The sequence below is a fragment of the Podarcis gaigeae genome (assembly GCF_964106915.1).
Source record: "Podarcis gaigeae genome assembly, chromosome: 16".
Classification (NCBI taxonomy): domain Eukaryota; kingdom Metazoa; phylum Chordata; class Lepidosauria; order Squamata; family Lacertidae; genus Podarcis; species Podarcis gaigeae.
This window is the reverse complement of record NC_139693.1, coordinates 7,577,916-7,599,057: the sequence shown is the minus strand read 5'-3', so window position 1 is coordinate 7,599,057 and position 21,142 is coordinate 7,577,916. Positions and strand designations below refer to the sequence as shown.

General features: G+C 44.6%; 1 protein-coding gene across 5 annotated transcripts in view; it reads left to right on the top strand.

Annotated features, from left to right (window-relative positions):
* Positions 1 to 16,067, top strand: part of LOC310833414 (peptidoglycan recognition protein 3-like) — a 29,070-nt gene extending 13,003 nt beyond the window's left edge. For 3 of the 5 annotated variants that reach the window (XM_083716147.1, XM_083716145.1, XM_083716144.1), the window contains 4 exons: positions 4,305 to 4,371; positions 5,469 to 5,679; positions 8,054 to 8,172; positions 15,127 to 16,067. In XM_083716147.1, the coding sequence (XP_083572273.1) occupies positions 4,320 to 4,371; positions 5,469 to 5,679; positions 8,054 to 8,172; positions 15,127 to 15,308 (564 nt within the window). In that variant the 5' untranslated portion in view covers positions 4,305 to 4,319 and the 3' untranslated portion in view covers positions 15,309 to 16,067. Of the gene's footprint in view, positions 1 to 1,542; positions 1,607 to 1,675; positions 1,989 to 4,304; positions 4,372 to 5,468; positions 5,680 to 8,053; positions 8,173 to 15,126 lie in introns of those variants that run through there. The other 2 variants (XM_083716146.1, XM_083716143.1) reach the window with 2 other exon arrangements.
* The last annotated feature ends 5,075 nt before the right edge of the window (positions 16,068 to 21,142 follow it).

Sequence of the window (21,142 nt, the reverse complement as noted above, 5' to 3'; positions counted from 1 at the left end):
AGGCCCTGACCCTAGTTGAAACCAATCTAACCTCTTTGAGGCTTGGGACCTCCAAAGTGTTGTTATTTGTGGACCTTAAGGTCCTCCGCGGGGCATACCAGGAGAGGCAGTCCCGTAGGTATATGGGGAGAAATTGTGTACGCTTGAAAACGTTGGCAGGATTAAGATAAATTCAACAGTGTAAACAAGTTTTGATGGATGTAATAATGGAAATACTGAATGCTTTAGTTTATGTAAAATACACAGGGATTTATGGTATGCAAAATGAACCACGGAAAGAGAAGAAGGGAAGTCACTGATATTTTAAGATTGTTTAAAATGAATATTTGAAATTGTAAAACAGACAATTTAATACAAATTACACACACACACACACACACACACACACACACACACACCTGTTCTGAAAATGCTTTTGTAAAAGTGTTTTTAAAAATGCATTGAATTTTCCGTAAGGCTCACCATCGCCACCTAGTGTGACATTGTATACTGCACTTAAAACACACTTAAAACATTTTATCTGCAGCTGAGTAGCTGAGTCCAAGGTTAAAGGAACCCACGTGACAATGAGATTGTATAAAAAATGATTATTTACCATACTTTTCTGTGTATAAGACAAGGTTTTTTTTAACTCTAAAATAATGTTTAAAAAAGGGGATCGTCTTATACACGGATAGTGCATTGGGGGGACGGGTGATTGGTTGCAGTCGCAAGCTTCGGGGGTGGTTGGTGGCTGCGGCAAGGGCTGCTGCTGCGGTAATTTGGTGCGTGATTGGTTGGTGCGGCAAAGGCTGCTGTGGATTGGCTGCTGTTGCGGCAATTGGGCGTGCAATTGCCGGCTGCTGTTGGCGAGCGGGCAGACGCTTTTTGGCGTCAGCGATGTGAGTGATTGATTATCAGCGTTTGTAAGTTGGGTTAGTGATTTTCTGCCTCCCCCCCAAAAAAGCTCAACAACCTTGGGCAATGCCTGCCTCCCAAGCTAAACAACTCTGGGTCATCTCCTCCCATTTTCTTGAATTTGAGTCCCCCAAAATAGGGATCGTCTTATACATGGGGACGTGTTATACATGGAAAAATACTGTATGTTCGAGAGCCGAGGTTCCACTGTATTGTGATTTTATCTTGTGAACCACCCCCGAGACCTGCAGGTATACAGTGGTACCTCGGGTTAAGAACTTAATTTGTTCTGGAGCCCCGTTCTTAACCTGAAACTCTTCTTAACCTGAGGTACCACTTTAGCTAATGGGGCTTCCCGCTGCCGTGGTGCGATTTCTGTTCTCATCCTGAAGCAAAGTTCTTAACCCGAGGTATTATTTCTGGGTTAGCGGAGTCTGTAACCTGAAGCGTCTGTATCCTGAAGCATCTGTAACCTGAGGTACCACTGTAAAGTGATATACATATGTATTTGTTTATATAATAATAATAATAATAATAATAATAATAATAATACATGGAGATGCCAGGATCAAAGCTACGACCGGCCTGCAAGCAATGCTTGTGCTTCTCTGCTTAATTTCACCCTGGTGTTGTTGTTTTTTACAGTTTGTCTGAACAGAAATCTCCTTGAGTCATTGAAGCCTTCCCTGGGATATTAAACATCTCTAAGGCAGGTGGCGTGACACAACATAACTCATATTATAATTAACACGACATAACAGCTGGACTTCCCTTGTCCCAGCATAGATGCCTTCTGGAAAAGCGTTTCGCTTACATAATCCTCACTGAGATAAAGCCTGTGCTTCCTCTGGTTTTGTCTCTGTGACTTGATGGATCTGCACCAATACTAGGGGGTTTCATAACCCTTGCTTATTATTCCTCTGTTCACACCCTTGCTGCTGCCATGATCCACAGCCCGGCAACACCTCGCCCAAGGCTCCTGGCTGGTTTCGACATTCTGACTTTCCCCACAATCCTCCGCCTCCCTTTAAAAGGGAGAGAGGTAAAACCTGCAGCTTTTAGAAGGAAGGCTAAGCGTAAACCGGGCACAGGTAGGTTCTCAGTTGTTTCTGTGCTTTCAAGAAACGGGCTAGGCCAGGGATGGGGAGCTCATTTCTTCCCCACCCTGATGTTGCTGGACTCCAGCTCCCATTATCTCTGACTGTTGGCTGATGGGAGGCAGCAGTGTGGATAGATAATTTTGTTCTTTGGATTATCCGTTCTTATTGCTGGGCTTTAGATTCATAGACTCATAGGTAAAGGTAAAGGGACCTCTGACCATTAGGTCCAGCCGTCACCGACTCTGGGGTTGCGGCACTCATCTCGCTTTATTGGCCGAGGGAGCCGGCATACAGCTTCCCGGTCATTTGGCCAGCAGGACTAAGCCACTTCTGGCAAACCAGAGCAGTGCACGGAAATGCCGTTTACCTTCCCGCCGGAGTGGTACCTATTTATCTACTTGCACTTTGACGTGCTTTCGAACTGCTAGGTTGGCAGGAGCAGGGACCGAGCAACGGGAGCTCACCCCGTCATGGGGATTTGAACCGCTGACCTTTTGATTGGCAAGTCCTAAACTCTGTGGTTTAACCCACAGCACCACCCGCGTCCCTTCATAGACTCATAGAACTCCAGAATTGGAAGGGATCGCGAGGGCGAGTTCTATTGACTGAGCTATCCCAGGTCTCATGATGCTACAGCTGGGCTGGGGAAATCTGTGGCCCTCTTTCGGACTACAAGACCTGCCAACTCTGGCCATTGGCTGTGCTCACAGGAGATGATAGGTCCAGCAACATTTGTGGGCTTCCATCAACCCTGGCTGTTGACCATGCTGGCTGAAGCAGTTGGCAGGCAGAACCCAACAGCATCTGCCCATCTAGTTTTTTTGAAGGTGAGGATGATTATACCTCCATGGCAAAGTGCACACACAGGAGGTCTCTCTGGGTAGGACTGGGGAAGACCCCTGTTTGAATCCTGGAGAGCTGCTGCTTCTCAATGCAGACGATGTTGAACCAGATGGACCAAAGTCTGACTCTTTATAAGGCAGCAATGGGGAACTTCTAGCTCTTCCTAAGTTGCTGGACTCCATCTCCCATCATTGGTGAGCCTTGGCTGTGCTGGCTGGTGCTGATGGGAGTTGGAAGCCAATCACATCCGGAGGACCACACGACTGAAAGTATGGCCCCTCCCCTTTTCTCTGGCACTGTATATTCCTGCAAATGGTCTTATGAGGAGGCTCTCTTCAGATGGTACATGTGTCTTCCAAACGTGGAAATCCAGCCCTGCTGGGCTTGTCTCCCCTGCCCTCTCTATCTGAGGCAAAGGACAATCTGTGAGGAAATAATAGATTCATCCAAATCTGTATGCAGGCCTACTGCTTCATCAAAATGTAATTTATTCTGGTGACGCTGCAAGTAAAGCCCTGTTGGGATCTCTAGTATACACACCGCATCATCAGCATAAAGACTCAACATAAAGACTCATCAGCATAAAGACTCAGCTGTACCCTCATAAAAACTGAGATATATAAATTCAGCCAGCAGCTGCATATAGAGGGAAGAGCAATGTGGACCAGGGACATCTCTGTTTAGTACCCCTTCAAATAAAAATCAGTGAGGAATCCTGAACATGGGTACACACTGTGCCATAAATCACTTTATACAACTAAGCAGTTGCTGCTGTAGATTTAGCCTCCAACTGGTATTTGTTTAAAACACCCAACAAGCAACACCATTCCAGGGAATCAAATGCTTTATAGGTATCTGTAGCCAATGGAGTTTGCTTCCTTCTACAATCAAATGTAACATTTAATAAACAGCATACTGGATCTGCCGTATGTGTATTGGGTATGAACCCTGTCTGATCTAAATTCATAATTGTTGCAGTCACCCTGCACACGAGATGCCAAAACCGATACAATCATTTTCTTTAATCCTGATTAAGCAGGGTGAAAGGTCTTTATGATCCCACTTCCTGCCTATCTTGTCCAGGTTTGAGTGAGACAATAATCTGAGAAGCGTTCAATGTCTTTTGGGTGCCTCTTCCCTGCCATACATCATTAAACAAAATTAGTCACATCAGGTCTGCTGTGAACTGCCCAGAGATCTACGGATAAAGGGTGGGATACAAATAATAATAATAATAAATTTCCCAAATATAACTAAGTCTTCTTTTCCAAAGGTTCAGTTATTTGAGATAAATCAGAATAATATTCTGCAAATATATTATGAATAGTTTTGTGATTAAATGTAAGCCCTCTATCTCTTTGTTTCATAGAACACTGTCTACCGTAATATCTCTCCTCACAAGCTTGGATTATATATAATGTTGTCTAGGCCAGCTTTAACCCATCAATATTTTATTTCCCACAGGTCTTTAATAGCAAGATGATGGCCAGCCAAGAGATTATTCTGCTTTTTCTGTGTGCTCTGTCACAAGGTAAGCTTGAAAGCCAATCGAAACAACTGGAGGATGTGGTATGATCATCAACATGACTGTACCACCTGATACCCGGCCTTGGCTGGGGAGGGCGGGGAATAAATAAAAATTATTATTATTATTATTATTATTATTATTATTATTATTATTATTATTAATGCATGGGGATAGAATTACCATAATTCAGGGCCGGATTTAGGTTTGATGAGGCCCTAAGCTATTGAAGGTAATGAGGCCTTTTACTGTCCACCTGTCCTTTGTCAACGACAAATTGTCGCTGTTTTTTGTGTTGAATATATGCTATGTGGTAATTTATGGACTTAATAGGTATCTAAAGCCATTTGCACATAATGAAGGTAAAGGTAAAGGTAAAGGGACCCCTGACCATTAGGTCCAGTCGTGGCCGACTCTGGGGTTGCGGCGCTCATCTCGCTTTATTGGCCGAGGGAGCCAGCGTACAGCTTCCGGGTCATGTGGCCAGCATGACTAAGCCGCTTCTGGCGAACCAGAGCAGCGCACGGAAATGCCGTTTACCTTCCCACTGGAGCGGTACCTATTTATCTACTTGAACTTTGACGTTCTTTCGAACTGCTAGGTTGGCAGGAGTTGGGACTGAGCAATGGGAGCTCACCCCATCGCGGGAATTCAAACCGCCGCCCTTCCGATCGGCAAGTCCTAAACTCTGTGGTTTAACCCACAGCACTACCCGCATCCCATATATGGTGATTTATGGACCTAATGGGTATCTAAAGCCTTTTGCACATCACAAATAGGAGCCTACACAACACAAAACACTGTTGCTGTATGTAGGTTTTATTTTATTTGTTTTTTATCTTATATTTTGGAAATGGACATCCAGTTTTTTTCCTTTAATTTTTTTGGGGGCCTCCAAGGGAGTGGGGCCCTAAGCTATAGTTTGTTTAGCTTATACATAAATCCGGCACTGCCATAATTCTTTGAGCAGGCTTCAGTTAGGATTTTAGCCATCGGTTGGCTTGCATTGGAATCAAAAGGAGTGGTGGAGCTTGGAAGGAATGCTGTGAGCCCTGGTTTCACACACCCGTACCATTTGTAGTTTTTCTTTTGTGTGTTCCCAGCTTCGGGGTGCTTCAAACTCATCACCCCCTCCAAGTGGGGTGCAAAGCCGGCCAACTGCTCTGAACCTTTGAAGGACCTCCCGCCTGAGTACGTCATCATCATCCACACGGCTCAGAATCCGTGCAAAACGCGAGCCGAATGCTCCAGAGAAGTCAGGAACGCTCAGGATTACCACCTGGGCCTCAAAGGGTGGTGCGATGTGGCCTATAAGTAAGACCGTTGTTCTTTATTCTTGTACTAAAATATCTTAATTATCTCTTTTTCTTACTGCATTTCTGTTAGCCGAGATCGCCGTTTGACTTTGCGTAAACCGCTTCAAATATCAACTTAACAATAAAGTAGCCTACAGTGGTACCTTGGTTCTTGAACTTAATTCATTCTGGGAGTCCGTTCGACTCCCGAAGCCGTTCGAAAACCAAAGCGCGGCTTCCGATTGGCTGCAGGAGCTTCCTGCACTCAAGCAAAAGCCGCATCGGATGTCCGGCTTCCGAAAAACGTTTGCAAAGTGGAACAGTTACTTCTGTGTTTGTGGTGTTTGGGAGCCATTTTGTTCTGCAACTAAGCCGTTCGGGAACCAAGGTACGACTATATATAATGCCTGAATGGGTTTCCCTATACAGTGGTACCTTGGGTTAAGTACTTAATTCGTTCCGGAGGTCCGTTCTTAACCTGAAACTGTTCTTAACCTGAAGCACCACTTTAGCTAATGGGGCCTCCTGCTGCTGCCGCACCGCCAGAGCACGATTTCTGTTCTCATCCTGAAGCAAAGCTCTGAACCCGAGGTACTATTTCTGGGTTAGCAGATTCTGTAACCTGAAGTGTCTGTAACCTGAAGTGTATGTAACCCAAGGTACCACTGTATATCTCAACAACTATAAGAACTAGAAGCTCAAACATAAAGCAAAGAGGCAGTTCCTTGCCCAATGGAGCTTACCACTCCAGAGCTGGGTTGGATAGGCTCAGATTAATCTGAACCCCTTTTGCAAACAACAGAGGAACTGAGGCAATAAAACAGATACAGGTATTGTGAGCCCCAACGTGACAATTAGTAATTCAACTGAGTTTGCGATGAGCCCTCATAACACTGGAATTTGGGGATATTCCAGTAGAATTGAATGTTGCCAGATACATGACAAACAAAAGAACAAAAGCAGATCATTGTTAACAATTAACTCTGTTTTTTATTTATAAAATGACTGGGAAAGGTGTTGGATTCCAGAATAATGTAGCAAGTCAGTAGCTGTTTATAAAGAGCTCCAAGTCTTACTACAACCATACTTAATTCATATTGCTGTGAGTTTGTGTTGTTTGTTTTTCCATATAGGAAATTGCTGCTGTAATTTTGCTTTTCGACTGGAATTTTGCATGTATGGAAGAACCTAGACTACTTTAAGCACGGTCCATTTTGCTAGTTTTATAACACATGTGTAGCAATAATATATGCATGTGTTGTTTACTTTTTCTGCTGTAAGTCTATTTCAGTTGCTTTTGGTAAAAAAGAAGAAGCAACTAATAAATTTTAACAACAACAAATCGTTAAATGATCGCAGTAACTCCCACAAGGGGCTGTGAAGGTCACTGTCTTGCATGGCTTTAAGAAGATTAGTCACTTTGAGGCCTCATTTGGACGAGGTATTTACATCTGTCTAGCAAACAAAACAAGAGGTGTAAAGGGGAAAAGTGAGACAAGAAGTGCACACACGATCTCTCGCTCACTTCCTTTCACACCCTTCAATGTAAGAAGCCATATCTGTTCAATTTCTCTCTGTGTGTCTTCCACATCGTAAGTTCAGTTTGCTACTTCTTCAGTTTGCCTTGCTGCTGCTGCTATTTTTTAAAAGCCACCATGAACACCTGTTTCAATTTGTATTTTAATTAAAACATTATTTTAATTAAATGTAAATTTAATTAAAATATTAGCATTAAATTTCAATATTTTGCCTGCCTCTTTGTTTCTTTGCAGACAGTTTAATATAATGCATTCTTGTATGTTGTTTTCATATATATATATATATATATGGATTGGAGAACTGGATTGTTGGGGAACTGGATTGTAAAATTCAGGGGAGAAAGTACCGTATTTTTTGCTCTATAAGACTCGCTTTTTCCCTCCTAAAAAGTAAGGGGAAATGTGTGTGCGTCTTATGGAGCGAATGCAGGCTGCGCAGCTATCCCAGAAGCCAGAACAGCAAGAGGGATTGCTGCTTTCACTGCGCAGCAATCCCTCTTGCTGTTCTGGCTTCTGAGATTCAGAATACTTTTTTTCTTGTTTTTCTCCTCCAAAAACTAGGTGTGTCTTGTGGTCTGGTGCGTCTTATAGAGCAAAAAATACGGTAGATTTTGTAGGATTTGATTATGTGTATTCTTTGAGGAGATGCAGATTTCTCCCTATCCTTAGTCTTTGGAGGCTTGCAGTACAGGAGTCACAGCCGCTCACAATAATATATCTTCTTTCTTTCTTTCTTTCTTTCTTTCTTTCTTTCTTTCTTTCTTTCTTTCTTTCTTTCTTCTCTCTCTCTCTCTCCCTTCCTCCCTCCCTTCCTTCCTTCCTTCCTTCCTTCCTTCCTTCCTTCCTTCCTTCCAGCTTCCTGATTGGCGAGGATGGGCTTGTGTATGAAGGGCGCGGTTGGCGCAATGTTGGATCTCACACCTACGGCTACAACGATTTGTCCCTCGGCATCGCTTTCATTGGCACCTTCGTAGGTGAGTAGATCCATGCCTTAGGAGACCTTTAATCGAATCAGATCATTGGCCCATCTAACTCAGTATTTCCCGCACTGACTGGCGGGGGATCTCCAAGGTTTCAGAGAACGGTCTTTCCCCAGCCCTACCTGGAGATGCTGGGGATTGAACCTGGAACCTTCTGCATGCAAAGCAAGTGCTCTAGCACTGAGCTATGCCCTCATGCCTACAAACGAAGTAAGATTCTAGTCCCCATGGTGATGGATCAAGGGTTAACTTTAATAGGAACAGAGGAATATCTATCATCTATCTATCTATCTATCTATCTATCTATCTATCTATCTATCTATCTATATCTATCTATCTATATCTATCTATCTATCTATCTATCTATCTATCTATCTATCTATCTATCTATCATCTATCATCTACCTATCGATCTATCTATCTATCTATCTCTATCTATCTATCTATCTATCTATCTATCTATCTATCTATCTATCATCTATCAATCTCTATCTATCTATCTATCTATCTATCTATCTATCATCTATCTATCTATCTATCTATCTATCTATCTATCTATCTATCTATCTATATCTATCTATCTATCTATCTATCTATCTATCATCTATCTATCTATCTATCTATCTATCTATCTATCTATCTATCTATCATCTATCTATCTATCTATCTATCATCTATCTATCTATCTGTCTATCTATCTATCATCTATCTATCTATCATCTATCTATCTATCTATCTATCTATCTATCTATCTGTCATCTATCTATCTATATCTATCTATCTATATCTATCTATCTATCTATCTATCTATCTATCTTCTATCTATCTATCTTCTATCTATCTATCTATCTATCTATCATCTATCTATCTATCATCTATCTATCTATCATCTATCTATCATCTATCTACTCTATCATCTATCTTCTATCTATCTATCATCTATCTATCATCTATCTATCTATCTATCTATCTATCTATCTATGTATCTATCTATCTATCTATCTATCATCTATCTATCTATCTATCTATCTATCATCTATCTATCTATCTATCTATCTATCTATCTATCTATCTATCATCTATCTAATCTATCTATCATCTATCTATCTATCATCTATCATCTATCTATCTATCATCTATCTATCTATCTATCTATCTATCTATCTATCATCTATCTATCTATCATCTATCTATCTATCTATCTATCTATCTATATCTATCATCTATCTATCTATCATCTATCTATCATCTATCATCTATATCTATCTATCTATCTATCTATCTATCTATCTATCTATCTATCATCTATCTATCATCTATCTATCTATCTATCTATCTAATCTATCATCTATCTATCATCTATCTATCATCTATCTATCTATCATCTATTTATCTATATCTATCTATCATCTATATCATCTATCTATCTATCTCCAGTATACCTGAAGGAACATCTCCACCCCCATAGTTTTGCCTGGACACTGAGGTCCAGTGCTGACGGCCTTCTGGTGGTTCCCTCGCTGCGAGAAGCAAAGTTGCAGGGAACCAGGCAGAGGGTCTTCTCGATAGTGGCACCTGCCCTGTGGGACACCCTCCCATCAGATGTCAAAGAGAAAAACAACTACCAGACTTTTAGAAGACATCTGAAGGCAGCCCTGTTTAGGGAAGCTTTTAATGTTTAACAGATTATTGTATTTTAATATTCTGTTGAAAGCCGCCCAGAGTGGCCAGCCAGATGGGCGGGGTATAAATAAATAAATTATTGTTATTATTATTATTTAACAAGTGATTTTTTTCTGGGGGGACACAGGGCACGCATACCCCTAAACGTTTTGTGAATCTAAGTTTGGCCTCAGTGAGGGGCAGTATTTCAATATGAGTAGGAAAATGAGAGTACCCCTAAACATTTTTTTAAGAGAAAAAAGCTCTCTCTCTCTCTCTCTCTCTCTCTCTCTCTCTCTCTCTCTCTCATTTCACCCTCCCTTCCTCCCATCAGCACCTTGATGATACAGGGGACTAGAGCCAAAACTATAGGGTCCCTATTTATTTATTTGTTTTTTTTTTAAATAATTTTTATTAAGATTTTCCAAATTAAAACAAATTAAATCCAATTTATACACTTCTTCCAATAACCAGGACTTCCCCCTCCCCCCCTCTTGTGTTCCACATCTTCTAAATAAACAATTAAATTCAACAAGTTCTTATCCCCAAATTACACTCATCGTCAATGACCCAGTTTTTTCAAATTCCCATCCCCTAAGATCTGTCTTCCCTTCCACGAGTTCCCCCTTTTCAGATATAGTGCAGATGAAAAGAAAATACAAAAAAAAAAAAGAAAAAATAATTTTACAGCCTTTGGATTCCAAATTTCCCTCCCCTCTTTCCCTGTTGCGTTCCTTATATCCCTCCAATTCTAATATCTTCCTGGTGTTCCCACATTTCACTAAACCCATATCTCTCTGATTCTTTACCAGTCATTTTTAATCACAAGTGTCCAATCTTAGAAGGAGTCTATCTCAAAAAGGGGCTCATTTCTTCTATCCAGATTTTTGTATCCAGGAGTAAAAACTCCAATTTTATTTCCATAAGCTTGTCAAATCTGGATATCCCAAATGTCCCCACTACCAGTTCTGTCCAGTTCTTGTTGTTTCCTTATTCTTGTCGGTCACTCTCCTCCTTTTTGTTTCCCTGTTCTCCCGCAGAAAGGTTCTTTTTCCAAAAGCTTCTAATTCCTCTGCAGAGGCTTGTTATTCAGGAGCAAAACATTACGTCATGTCCCTTTCATTTTCCAACAGATAAATCCATTGTTTCTTGTAGTATGTAGACCTCTGTAGACAAAATAATGTTCCATTTCTGCAGTTTCCCAGGAGGTTGAAAGTTCTGTTCAACTGTTCAAGTTTCCTAGCAAAAACACATGCAATATCCCTCAGCTCCTCTAGATGGATTACAGTAACTGAGTTCCCTTCCAGATCACATCCACCAGTCCAAATAGCTTGTTAATCCTTATTTGAAACAATTTGTATCCAATTTATATCCAAATGTAACTGGCAAAGTCCTCAAAACACCGTCTCTATTTTGTTCTTCCGTTTTGACAGCTCTTTGACAGCTGTCAAAACCTCCATTACTCTTCTCCAGGTATTCTCGCAGATCGCTCCAGGGATTCCGGGGGGGGGGGGGGTTGCTTTTTAATGCAAATTCTCCTTTTCTCCTCCAGCTCAAACTTATAATTTTCCCTCGCGAAGTTGTTAGTTCATCAAGATAGGGTTACACTCGATCTTAGTTGTCAAGTCCTTTGTTTTGTCTTTTCTACAATAAAGGGGGGGCTGACTTCCTTTTTCCACCTCCCCCGTTCGCATCAAATTTTAAAAATTTATCCCTCTTTTTAATCCATAGTCCAATTACTCACGGGTTTTTCTTTTGGATCCAAATTTTCAATAGAAGAAGCTAGCGCTCTCCACCGAATGGCATGCGGCTTCGCTCGGCAGGGGAAGCGGCGGACTCAAAGCACCCCCCCCAGGCGCCCGTTCCTTAGCCTTTAAAAAGGCTCTTTCGCGGGCCGGGGAGGGGCGCAAAGGTGCCAGCCGAGTCACCATGTCCACGGGGCTCCGTGCCCATGGCTTTTGAGGGTCCCCGCGTCGCCGGCGCGGTAGAACCCAACCCCTGCCGAGCCGGCTCCCTCCGGAACACGGAGGGAGCCCGCCATTCGGCGATGGCGCCAACCCGGAAGTCCTGGCCTATTTATTTATTTGATCTCTATACCACCTGTCATCTGAGGATCACACGGTGGTTTAGAATATATAAAAAACAGGAAAACATAACATGGTAACAAACAAAAACAATGCCCCTCCCCATAGTTTAAAAGGCTGTAGATTGTTGAATTAGCCAAAGGCCTGGGAGAAGGAAAATGTTTTCATTTGGCGTCTAAAGATATGTAATGAAGGCTCCAGCTGAGCCTCCCTGGGAAGATCATTCCACAAATGGGGAGCCACCATAGAAAAGGCCCCGTTTTCATGTTGCCACCCTCCGGATCTCTCATGGAGGAGGCACACAAAAAAAGGGCTTCGGGTGATATCCCAAGTCCAAAACCATCTTATTGTTTCTGGCATCATCTCCTTGTTTACTCTTCCATTACATGGGAGCTCAGTGAGTGGCAGAGGCGCCAGCTTATGATGGTCACGTCTCACGTGTGATGTCAGGACGTTGGGAGGAGCTGGGGGTGGAGAAGGAGATGACCTCTGGAGCCATGCTGTGCTCAGTTCTGTGCTTTGACCCTGCACTTTTGAGGTATCGGGGGGGGAGGGGCCCAGCCCCTACCCCCCAAAATATAGGGGGCCCAAAAGGGCTCAGAAGCCCCTAGGAGCCAGCATCCCTGGTGAGTGGATTGTCTCATTTGTGGAAGGGTGTTCCACCACAGCCTAGGAAAACATGTCACCATCAGTGGGTTGGTAACATCAAATGATGCACACAGGAGGAACAAAGTTTTGGGCCTTTCTTGGATTTTTTTAAGCATTTCTTTTAAAACAATGCCCTACTTGCCATGCGTCTGGGTTTTCCCTGATGCCATTTCCTCCCAGTTGCCTGGCTTCACTGCCTGATTCCCAGATGTGGCCGGGAAAACCCAGGCGTATGGCAGCCCTAGGATAAGCTGAAGTCAGTGTGCTGAACCCCACTGGGTTGCTGGCCTGCCTCCATCTCCTTCCCCCATAAGTGGTTCCTCCCTACTTGCACTGGCTATCTACCATCATAAAAAGGGCCCATAGATTCCCAGTGACTCTCCCAATAATATTGTTCTCATCAGCCACACATAGCACTGCCCAGTGGCCAAGGAGCTGTAGATCAGCAAACTCTGGAGGTTTCCTGGTCTTCTCCTCAACCTGATGCTCCCACAAATGACCCACAAAGAGTCACCACCGTTGAGCCTCAGAATGACAAACATCTCCAGCAGGATCATGGAGGAGAAGGCTCTCCAAGGCTACAAGCCACAATAACTATGTTTTACCCCTGTTTTATCCCTGTTGGGTTGGCACCCTTAACTGGATTCCTACCAACCTAAATGGAAAGCTACATTGCATGAAAAAGCTAGAGCAATAATTATGAGAAATTATGAGAAAGCTAGAGCAATAATCCGCCAAAAAAATTGGGATGTGGAACTGCAATGCCACGTGAGCGAGATGAATAAACACCCAGCAATAAAAGATAATGGGAGAGGATTCACCCCAGCAAATTATTTGTCAAAATTACAAATACCCAAATAGAGACGGTCATTTACCCTCGCTAGATTCAACATGCTGCCATCTGCCTTATTGCAGGGCAGATTTGAGGGTAAACCATACGCGGAATGAGACTGCCCCTGTGGCTTGATGGAGGTAGAAACTGTCTCTCATGTCTTGTTACGCTGCCGTTTCCACGGGGCTATACGCTCGGTATTTATCATTCCTGTTACACAAAAATCTCCAAATGGGTCCGAATTTCAATGTCTAAAACTCCTGGTAGAGGACAAGGGTCACGCTAAGGGTGGCTACCAAATTCGGTGCGGCTGCCATAAAACTTAGGGAACAAGCCGTACTACCGAAATGATTAAGGTTTTAAATGATAATTTTAGGTTATATTTTAGTGATCAAGATTTAATAATTTTTTTAAACTGCCACTATATCTGAATTGTCTCTGTTATACCCAATTGCAATTTAATGTATTCCTGTTGTGTTTTATGAGTTTCCTGATATTGTAAGTGACCTGGAAATGGTCTGTAAACATAATAATAAAATTCTATTCTATTCTATGTTTTACCCCTGCTGGAGGCTGTAAGCTTCTCAAAACCAGTTGCTGGGAATCTAGAATCGGGGGAGTTGCTGTTGTCTCACTTGCAGGCTTCCCATGGAAACATCTGGTTGGCCACTGTGGGAACAGGATGCTGGACTAGATGGGGCCATTGGGTTGATCCAGCAGCCAGGCTTATGTTCACTTATGACCTCACCCTTTGGACTGCATGCTTTGTATGGGATGGTGCAGAGGTATCTTTGCATGAATGCCACTCTTGGGAGGTTCTCAAGGGAACACAGTTTTCTTTGTACTGAAGGGGAGGGTGTTGGTCCTCTGAAGTCAAAGGTTGCTCTGTGACACATTCCTAAATTGGGCCTGGATGTGTCATCTTGCTACAGAGCAATCTTTTAGAAGTGAATGCTCTCCAGTTTTTGTTTCGCAGAAGAAACTGAAGTACAGTGGTACCTCGGGTTAAGAACTTAATTTGTTCCGGAGGTCCGTTCTTAACCTGAAACTGTTCTTAACCTGAAGCACCACTTTAGCTGCTGCTGCCGTGCCACCGGAGCACGATTTCTGTTCTCATCCTGAAGCAAAGTTCTTAACCTGAGGTAATATTTCTGGGTTAGCAGAGTCTGTAACCTGAAGCATATGTAGCCTGAATCGCATGTAACCTGAGGTACCACTGTATGCTTTGATGCAACACCCCTGCTTTCCCCCACCTGCCCTCCAGGTGTGTGCTCTGAAAACATGGCACATGGGCGGAGACATGCTAGAATGTTCTAGAGCGTTGAGTCCATTCACATAGATCTATTGAGTCCCTTTGTCGAAAAGGAGATTAAGCAGAGTCATGGAGAATAAAGCTATCAACAGCTATGTCTGTGGTCCACCTCCGGTCAATGGGAAACAAGAGTTGGAGAGCGCTATAGCACTTATTTTCAGCCTGTGGACTAACCAGAGACATCTGGCTAGCTATGGTGAAATAGGATGCTGGAAAATGGACTTAGAACCCTGCTGGATCAGACCAGTGGTTTCTCAGGGAAATCTGGTTGGCCACTGTGAGAACAGAATGCTGGTCCAGTTGGGCATGTGGCCTGATCCAGCGGGCTCTTCTTATGCTCCTAAAAAAATATATATGCATGTGTTTGTAAGAACTCTGGAGTCTCATGCCACCATCCTTTTCTCTTCCAGAGAGGTCTCCCAACCAAGCGGCATGGAAAGCTTTGAAGTGCCTGCTTGACTTCTCTGTCAAAGTCGGGTACCTGTCTCCAGATTACCTCGTAGTAGCCCACAGTGACGTCAGCAATCTTGTTTCTCCTGGAGAGCCGATCCGTTCGGAAATTTCCAAGTGGCCCAATTACAGGCACAACTGAAGACTCCTTCACTCATCTGCTGCAGTGCTGGAAGTGTTAGAGAGGAATGAGGGTGGCTCCAAGTGAGAGCTTACAACAAAATGCCACAGCCTGGACTGCAACTGTTGAGGTTTCCATCCATTAAGACATGTCTTTCCCCAGGATATTTCATTTCACCATTCCCCTGTTTTCCATTTCCTCCCTCCAAAAGACACTCGTTGTTCAGTGGCCGCTAAGCATGCTCAGCAGGTACGTACTGTGCTGTTTTTAAATAAAATTCTTTTTAGTGGTTCTCTCATTAATGATCTTTTGCACTTCTGCTAATTTTGGCGTCCCCCTTAACCTGCTGGTGTCTCCCTCTTGCATGTGTGCAGTACGGTTTTGGCAACATAATGAGACTGAGTTTGCTTTGAGCATATATGATTTGGGTGTTCCAGATATCAGACATGTCCAACAGGTCGATTGCGACTTACTGGTCGATCGCGGGGTATTCCTGGTTTATCTTTTGTCCCCTGGTGATTTGTAACCCCCCCCCCAAAAAAAACCTTTGGCTCCTAAAAAAAGCTCAGCAACTTTGGTCCCTCCTCCAATGGCAATGGGTAGATCACTGCAAGTTTTTTTTATACTGTCAGTAGATCACAGTCTCGTGGGAGTTGGACGTGCCTGCTCTAGATGGTTGGGTTGCATCATGGCGGTTGGTTAACATGTTAATATATTTACACACAAATTCCACAAGGGGGAGAATCAGCATTGCTGTGGTGTAAATAAAGAGATGTACAGTCTTTTGTGTTTTGGAATCTGTGGCTCTGCTTAATTCTCAGAGAGGAAACAGCCTGGGTTGGCTGTGGGACATGCAGGGCTTTATTTCAGCCAGAACTCACTGGAACTCAGTTCCTGCACCTCTCAGGCAGGCGTCATTGCCATTATAAGAGAACATGAGAGGCATTCATGGTGAGTTCTGGCATCCTCCCCCCGCCCCCCAGAAAATAGCACTTGGGAGAAGCAATGGGCATCTTGCAGCTAAGCATCAGGAGTCCAGGTTCCCAGCTTGATAATACAGTGAGCGTAGATAATTAAAAAGGAGGATTTATTGCAAAAGCAAACAGAAAGCTCCGGACTGCTCTAACAAAGCCTCCTGCATCATTACGCATGATGAACCTTCTGATGAGTCCTTCCGGGATTTGCAGAATATATTGAAATGACACCCCTTGCACTATTTGTTTTGCTTTCTATCTAGAAGCCCTCCCATTTGCCGACTCCTTGGAGAGATTAGATTAGTGTCCAACTTTTCCTTTTCCAACAAACTGTCTCCTTGTCTATTCACACCCATTTGAGCTTCCAGCATGCTTTGGCAGTGTTCTATCCTGCTCTCAGCTACTGCCTTATCAGCTCGCCCGTCAAGGTCAGGAAGAGCCGATTTCTGCAGCTGCCGGATATCCCCTTCCTGACTAACATCAAAGCCTTCCTGTTCCTGGCTGCTTTCTGCAGTTGGCTGTAACCCTTCACTTTGAGCTGGCTCATTCCTGACACTCAGGAAAAGCTGTAGCTCAGTGGAACAGTGCCTGCTCTGCATGCATAAGGTCCCAGGTCCAATCCCCAACAACTCCAGGTAGTAGTGGGGGGGGCGGGAATTGCCTGAAACCTGGGAGAGATGACCCAATGACTTGACACAGCATAAAGCAGGTTCCTATGTTCCTATGATGATCCTTTCTCCAGGGGTTAAGGGTAGCAAACAAAGCCATTCCCTCTGCTTTATCGTCACAACAGCCCTGTGAAATCAGGACAATCTAGCTCAGTATGATTCATGATTTCATGCTGTCGTCAACAATAACCCTCTCCCAGTCGTGTCCTACTGGTATTCAGGAGCAGTGAGGGGTGGTCACATAGAAGAATACAAAGCAGCAGGCCAGCTCCAGGGGGCTGGGTCCATTTGGCACCCCCCCATATTTTGGGGTTGAAGCCAGGACCTGCCCCCCAGTGTTCCAAAAGTGCAGAGGCCAAGTGAGGAGCTGACTGCAGTGCGGGCTCCAGTGGCTGAGTCCTCATCCTGCCACGGAGGGGAAGGAGAGTCAAGCAGCCTCCTGCCAGTGGCAGTACCAGGAGGAGGCAAAGGAGAAGCCACTGGCCACTGAAGCTGCAGGGCCACCACATCTGTCTCCGCTCTTGGGTCCTCCCAATGTACTGACGTCACACGTGTGACATCGGGACGTCACACAATCAACATTGGCCCCCTAATCACCCTTGCAAGCTGGCACCTCCGGTACAGAGACTTAATGAGCTTATGTTGGAGAAGGGTTAATTCCACATGGATGCCAGGAGATGATGAGAGCAGTTGGATAATTACAGTGGTACCTCGGGTTGAGAACTTAATTCGTTCTGGAGGTCCATTCTTAACCTGAAGTACCACTTTAGCTAATGGGGCCTCCCGCGGCGGCGCCGCGATTTCTGTTCTCATCCTGAAGCAAAGTTCTTAACCCGAGGTACTATTTCTGGGTTAGCGGAGTCTGTAACCTGAAGCGTATGTAAACTGAAGCATCTGTAACCCGAGGTACCACTGTACTTAAAGCAGGAGTGCCCAAACTTTTTTCAAAGAGGGCCAGCTTTGATGAAGTGGACATGTGTGAGGACCAGCCAAAGTTGAGCTTTTTTGAAGGATTGAAGTTACTGAGCTTTTTTTATGATTTTACCCCAGGACATATACTGCCACGGGGGCTGGATTAGGCCCCTGAAGCAAACTTTGGACATGCCTGACCTAAAGGGTTGATAGCCTTTCCCTAACATAAGAACATCAGAAGGACCACCCTGAATCGGGTCAAAGGCCCATCTAGACCAGCATCATGTTCTCAGAGTGTCAACCAGATGCCCAGGGAAAACGGGCAAGCAGGACCTGGGTGCAACAGCAGTTCTCTCCATTTGCAGGTCCGAGCAACTGGCATTCAGAAGCATACACCATCTGACATTGGAGGTAACCTGAAGCCCCTGGCAGCTGTGAATCTGCCCAAGCTGATGGCCATTATCACTCAATCTTGTGGGAGTGAATTGCACACTTTAAGTATGTGTTGTGTGAAGAAGTTCTTCCTTTTGCCTCTCCTGGATTTTCCCGGTTGACAGCTCAGAGATTGCAATCTGATACGCAATTAAAAGGGAGTAAGCTCCCCGCTGAACTCAGTGGCATCCGAGTACACAGGATCTGCCCTGGATGCAACCCCCAGCAAGTGGTGCTATTCAGAGGCTGACTCTGACATAGCCTTCATACCAGTAGTAGCCACTGGTAGCTTCATCCTCCATGAATTTGTTTCTCAACCTGTGGGTCCCCAGATGTTGTTGGACTACAACTCGCATCATCCCTGAGCTCTGGCCTTGTTAGCCAGGGGTGATGGGAGTTGTAGTTCAACAACATCTGGGGACCCACAGGTTGAGAAAGGCTGGTCTAGATAGAACCCTGCTGGATTAAGCCAAAGCTGTCATCTAGTCCAGAATCCTGTTCTCACAGTGGTCGACTGCCAGGCACTGGAATGGAGCAGATCGCTTCCCCAGCCTGAACCTCCCAGAGAAGAGGAAGACAGTATAATAATAATAATAATAATAATAATAATAATAATAATAATATTTTATTTATACCCCGCCCTTCCTGGTTCAGAAAACCGGGCTCAGGGCAGCTAACAACAAATTTAAAACACTTAATTGTAGAAGCAGCATAAAATACAGTATAAAAACATGAATAACAATAAAATTCAAAGTTCAGAAATCAATTTGGGGGAAATCCATCTAATAAGCATTAGATAGTCACCAGGGCTAGCTGGCTGAATTAGTCCTACCTGGGCCAGTGAAGAGGCCAGGGGAGAATTAGCAGTGGGGTCTCAGAGTGGGTAATCTTCATAAAAGGGGAGGGGGAGGGAAGAGAAGGGAAAGGAAATAAAAGATCAGGCTAATTCAAATTAAAGGCCAGGTGGAAGGAGGCCTGACGGAAGGAGGTTAAATCCTGAAGGGCCCTAGTCTCATGGGACAGAGCATTCCACCAGATTGGAGCCATCACTGAAAAGGCCCTGGCCCTGGTGGACTTCCTTAGGGCCCGGGACCTCTCAACTATGGTTATTCATGGACCTTAAGGTCCTCTGCGGGGCATACCAGGAGAGGCGGTCCTGTAAATATGAGGGCCCTAAGCCACAAAGGGCTTAGTTGTGAATATTGAATAAAATACATTGATAAGAACAGGCATCCTCAAACTCGGCCCTCCAGATGTTTTGGGACTACAATTCCCATCATCCTTGACCACTGGTCCTGTTAGCTAGGGGTGATGGGAGTTGTAGTCCCAAAACATCTGGAGGGCCGAGTAAGAACTTTGATTGTCTATCTATTCCTGGTAGCCAACCGTGGGGGGGGGGGTCAGATCCCCTGATGCCTGACACTGACCAGGTGCCCCAATGGGAAGTCCACAAGAGGACCTGTCCCAGGGCAGACTTTGGTCTTTCAAATTTCAGCAGCATCCTGGAAGAGGCCAACATTCAGTGCCCCACTGCCTCTCGCCTTCCATTCTGACACTATGCTCAGCACCCAGTGCGGCAGAATTGGGTGTGCTGCCCTAAATCCGTCTCTTCCTGAGCACAACAGCAACACCCTCCCAGCTTGTGATGCCCTGCAAGTGGTAGGGAGAGACCTACTGCCTCTGGTGGTGGAGGTAGAACATAACCACCACATCTAGCAGAGAATGGTCTCCAGTCTTCAAGGACATCCAGCTCTGCTGGGAATGCTCATTGTTGGCAAGCAACCAAGGAAATGGGGGCAATTGGGAGGCCTCTAGCTGACTCCAGCCCACTGGCCGGTGTGCTGGGTGATCTCCAGTCCTTGGTGCAGCATCAGTGACCCAAGCTTCAGAAGCTTCAGAAGCATAGCTGTCAACTTACAGATTTGAAAATAAGGGATCAGCAGCCAAAATAAGGGATTTTCTAAGCACAGGTATGTTCAACTTCTGAGCCCCTCCAAGCCAAAGGCAGAAAGCCCAGCCAGCAGCCAAACGAAGCCTCAAGTGGTGGTTCCTACAGCGCAGCAACCCAGCAAAGGGGATGCAGCAAGGAAAACCACAGTCACCTCTCCGCTGGGAAGCGCTGAGCAAAGGCAAGTCCCCAGGCAATGCGGCCGATTTGATCAGCACAAGGCATGCAAGCTCCACCCCCCAGTCGTTCTTAGACTCCTTATTGGGTGAGCAACGCAGCCAAGCAACACAGTTGGAGCCTCCCTACTCCCTGGCCGGCAGGGAGGGAGGGAGAGGAGCTGCTTCCTTTGAAACCTGGGAAATTTAAGGGACATCATTAATAAGGGACAGCAGTGGGACACAGCGCTGGGATAAAGGACTTTCCCGCCAAATAAGGGACGGTTGACAGCTATGCTCAGAAGCTGGGGCACGCTTCTCAGCAGAGTAAACACTATGCAACAGAAGTGGCAGGAGAAGTTGTGTGAGCATATTTACAAGCAGTTTATTCAGCACACAGCAGGACAAAAGGAAACATGTCTGATCTCCTTCGTGTCCAAAGCAAGACAGGAAAAGCAAAAGCTATACACAAAGAGAAGTTCCCAGCAAGCTGTGCTGGAGTGTAAACAGGCATGTGACACATAACCATCATGCCAGTTCCTTAAGGTGGAACAAAATATCCCAACATCCTCCCCCTTTCCGTGTAACCTGTGTCGCAGTATTTCAACCTAACTGCAACCGTTGTACAGAAACCTTAAGTTGTTCTCTGTTAACAACCTTAGACAACAGATCTGCAGGAATTTTGTTTCCTGGCGTGTAGGACACCTGAATGAGCCCTTTCTGGATACACTTTCTTGCACGATGTAACTTTATCTGCAAATATTTG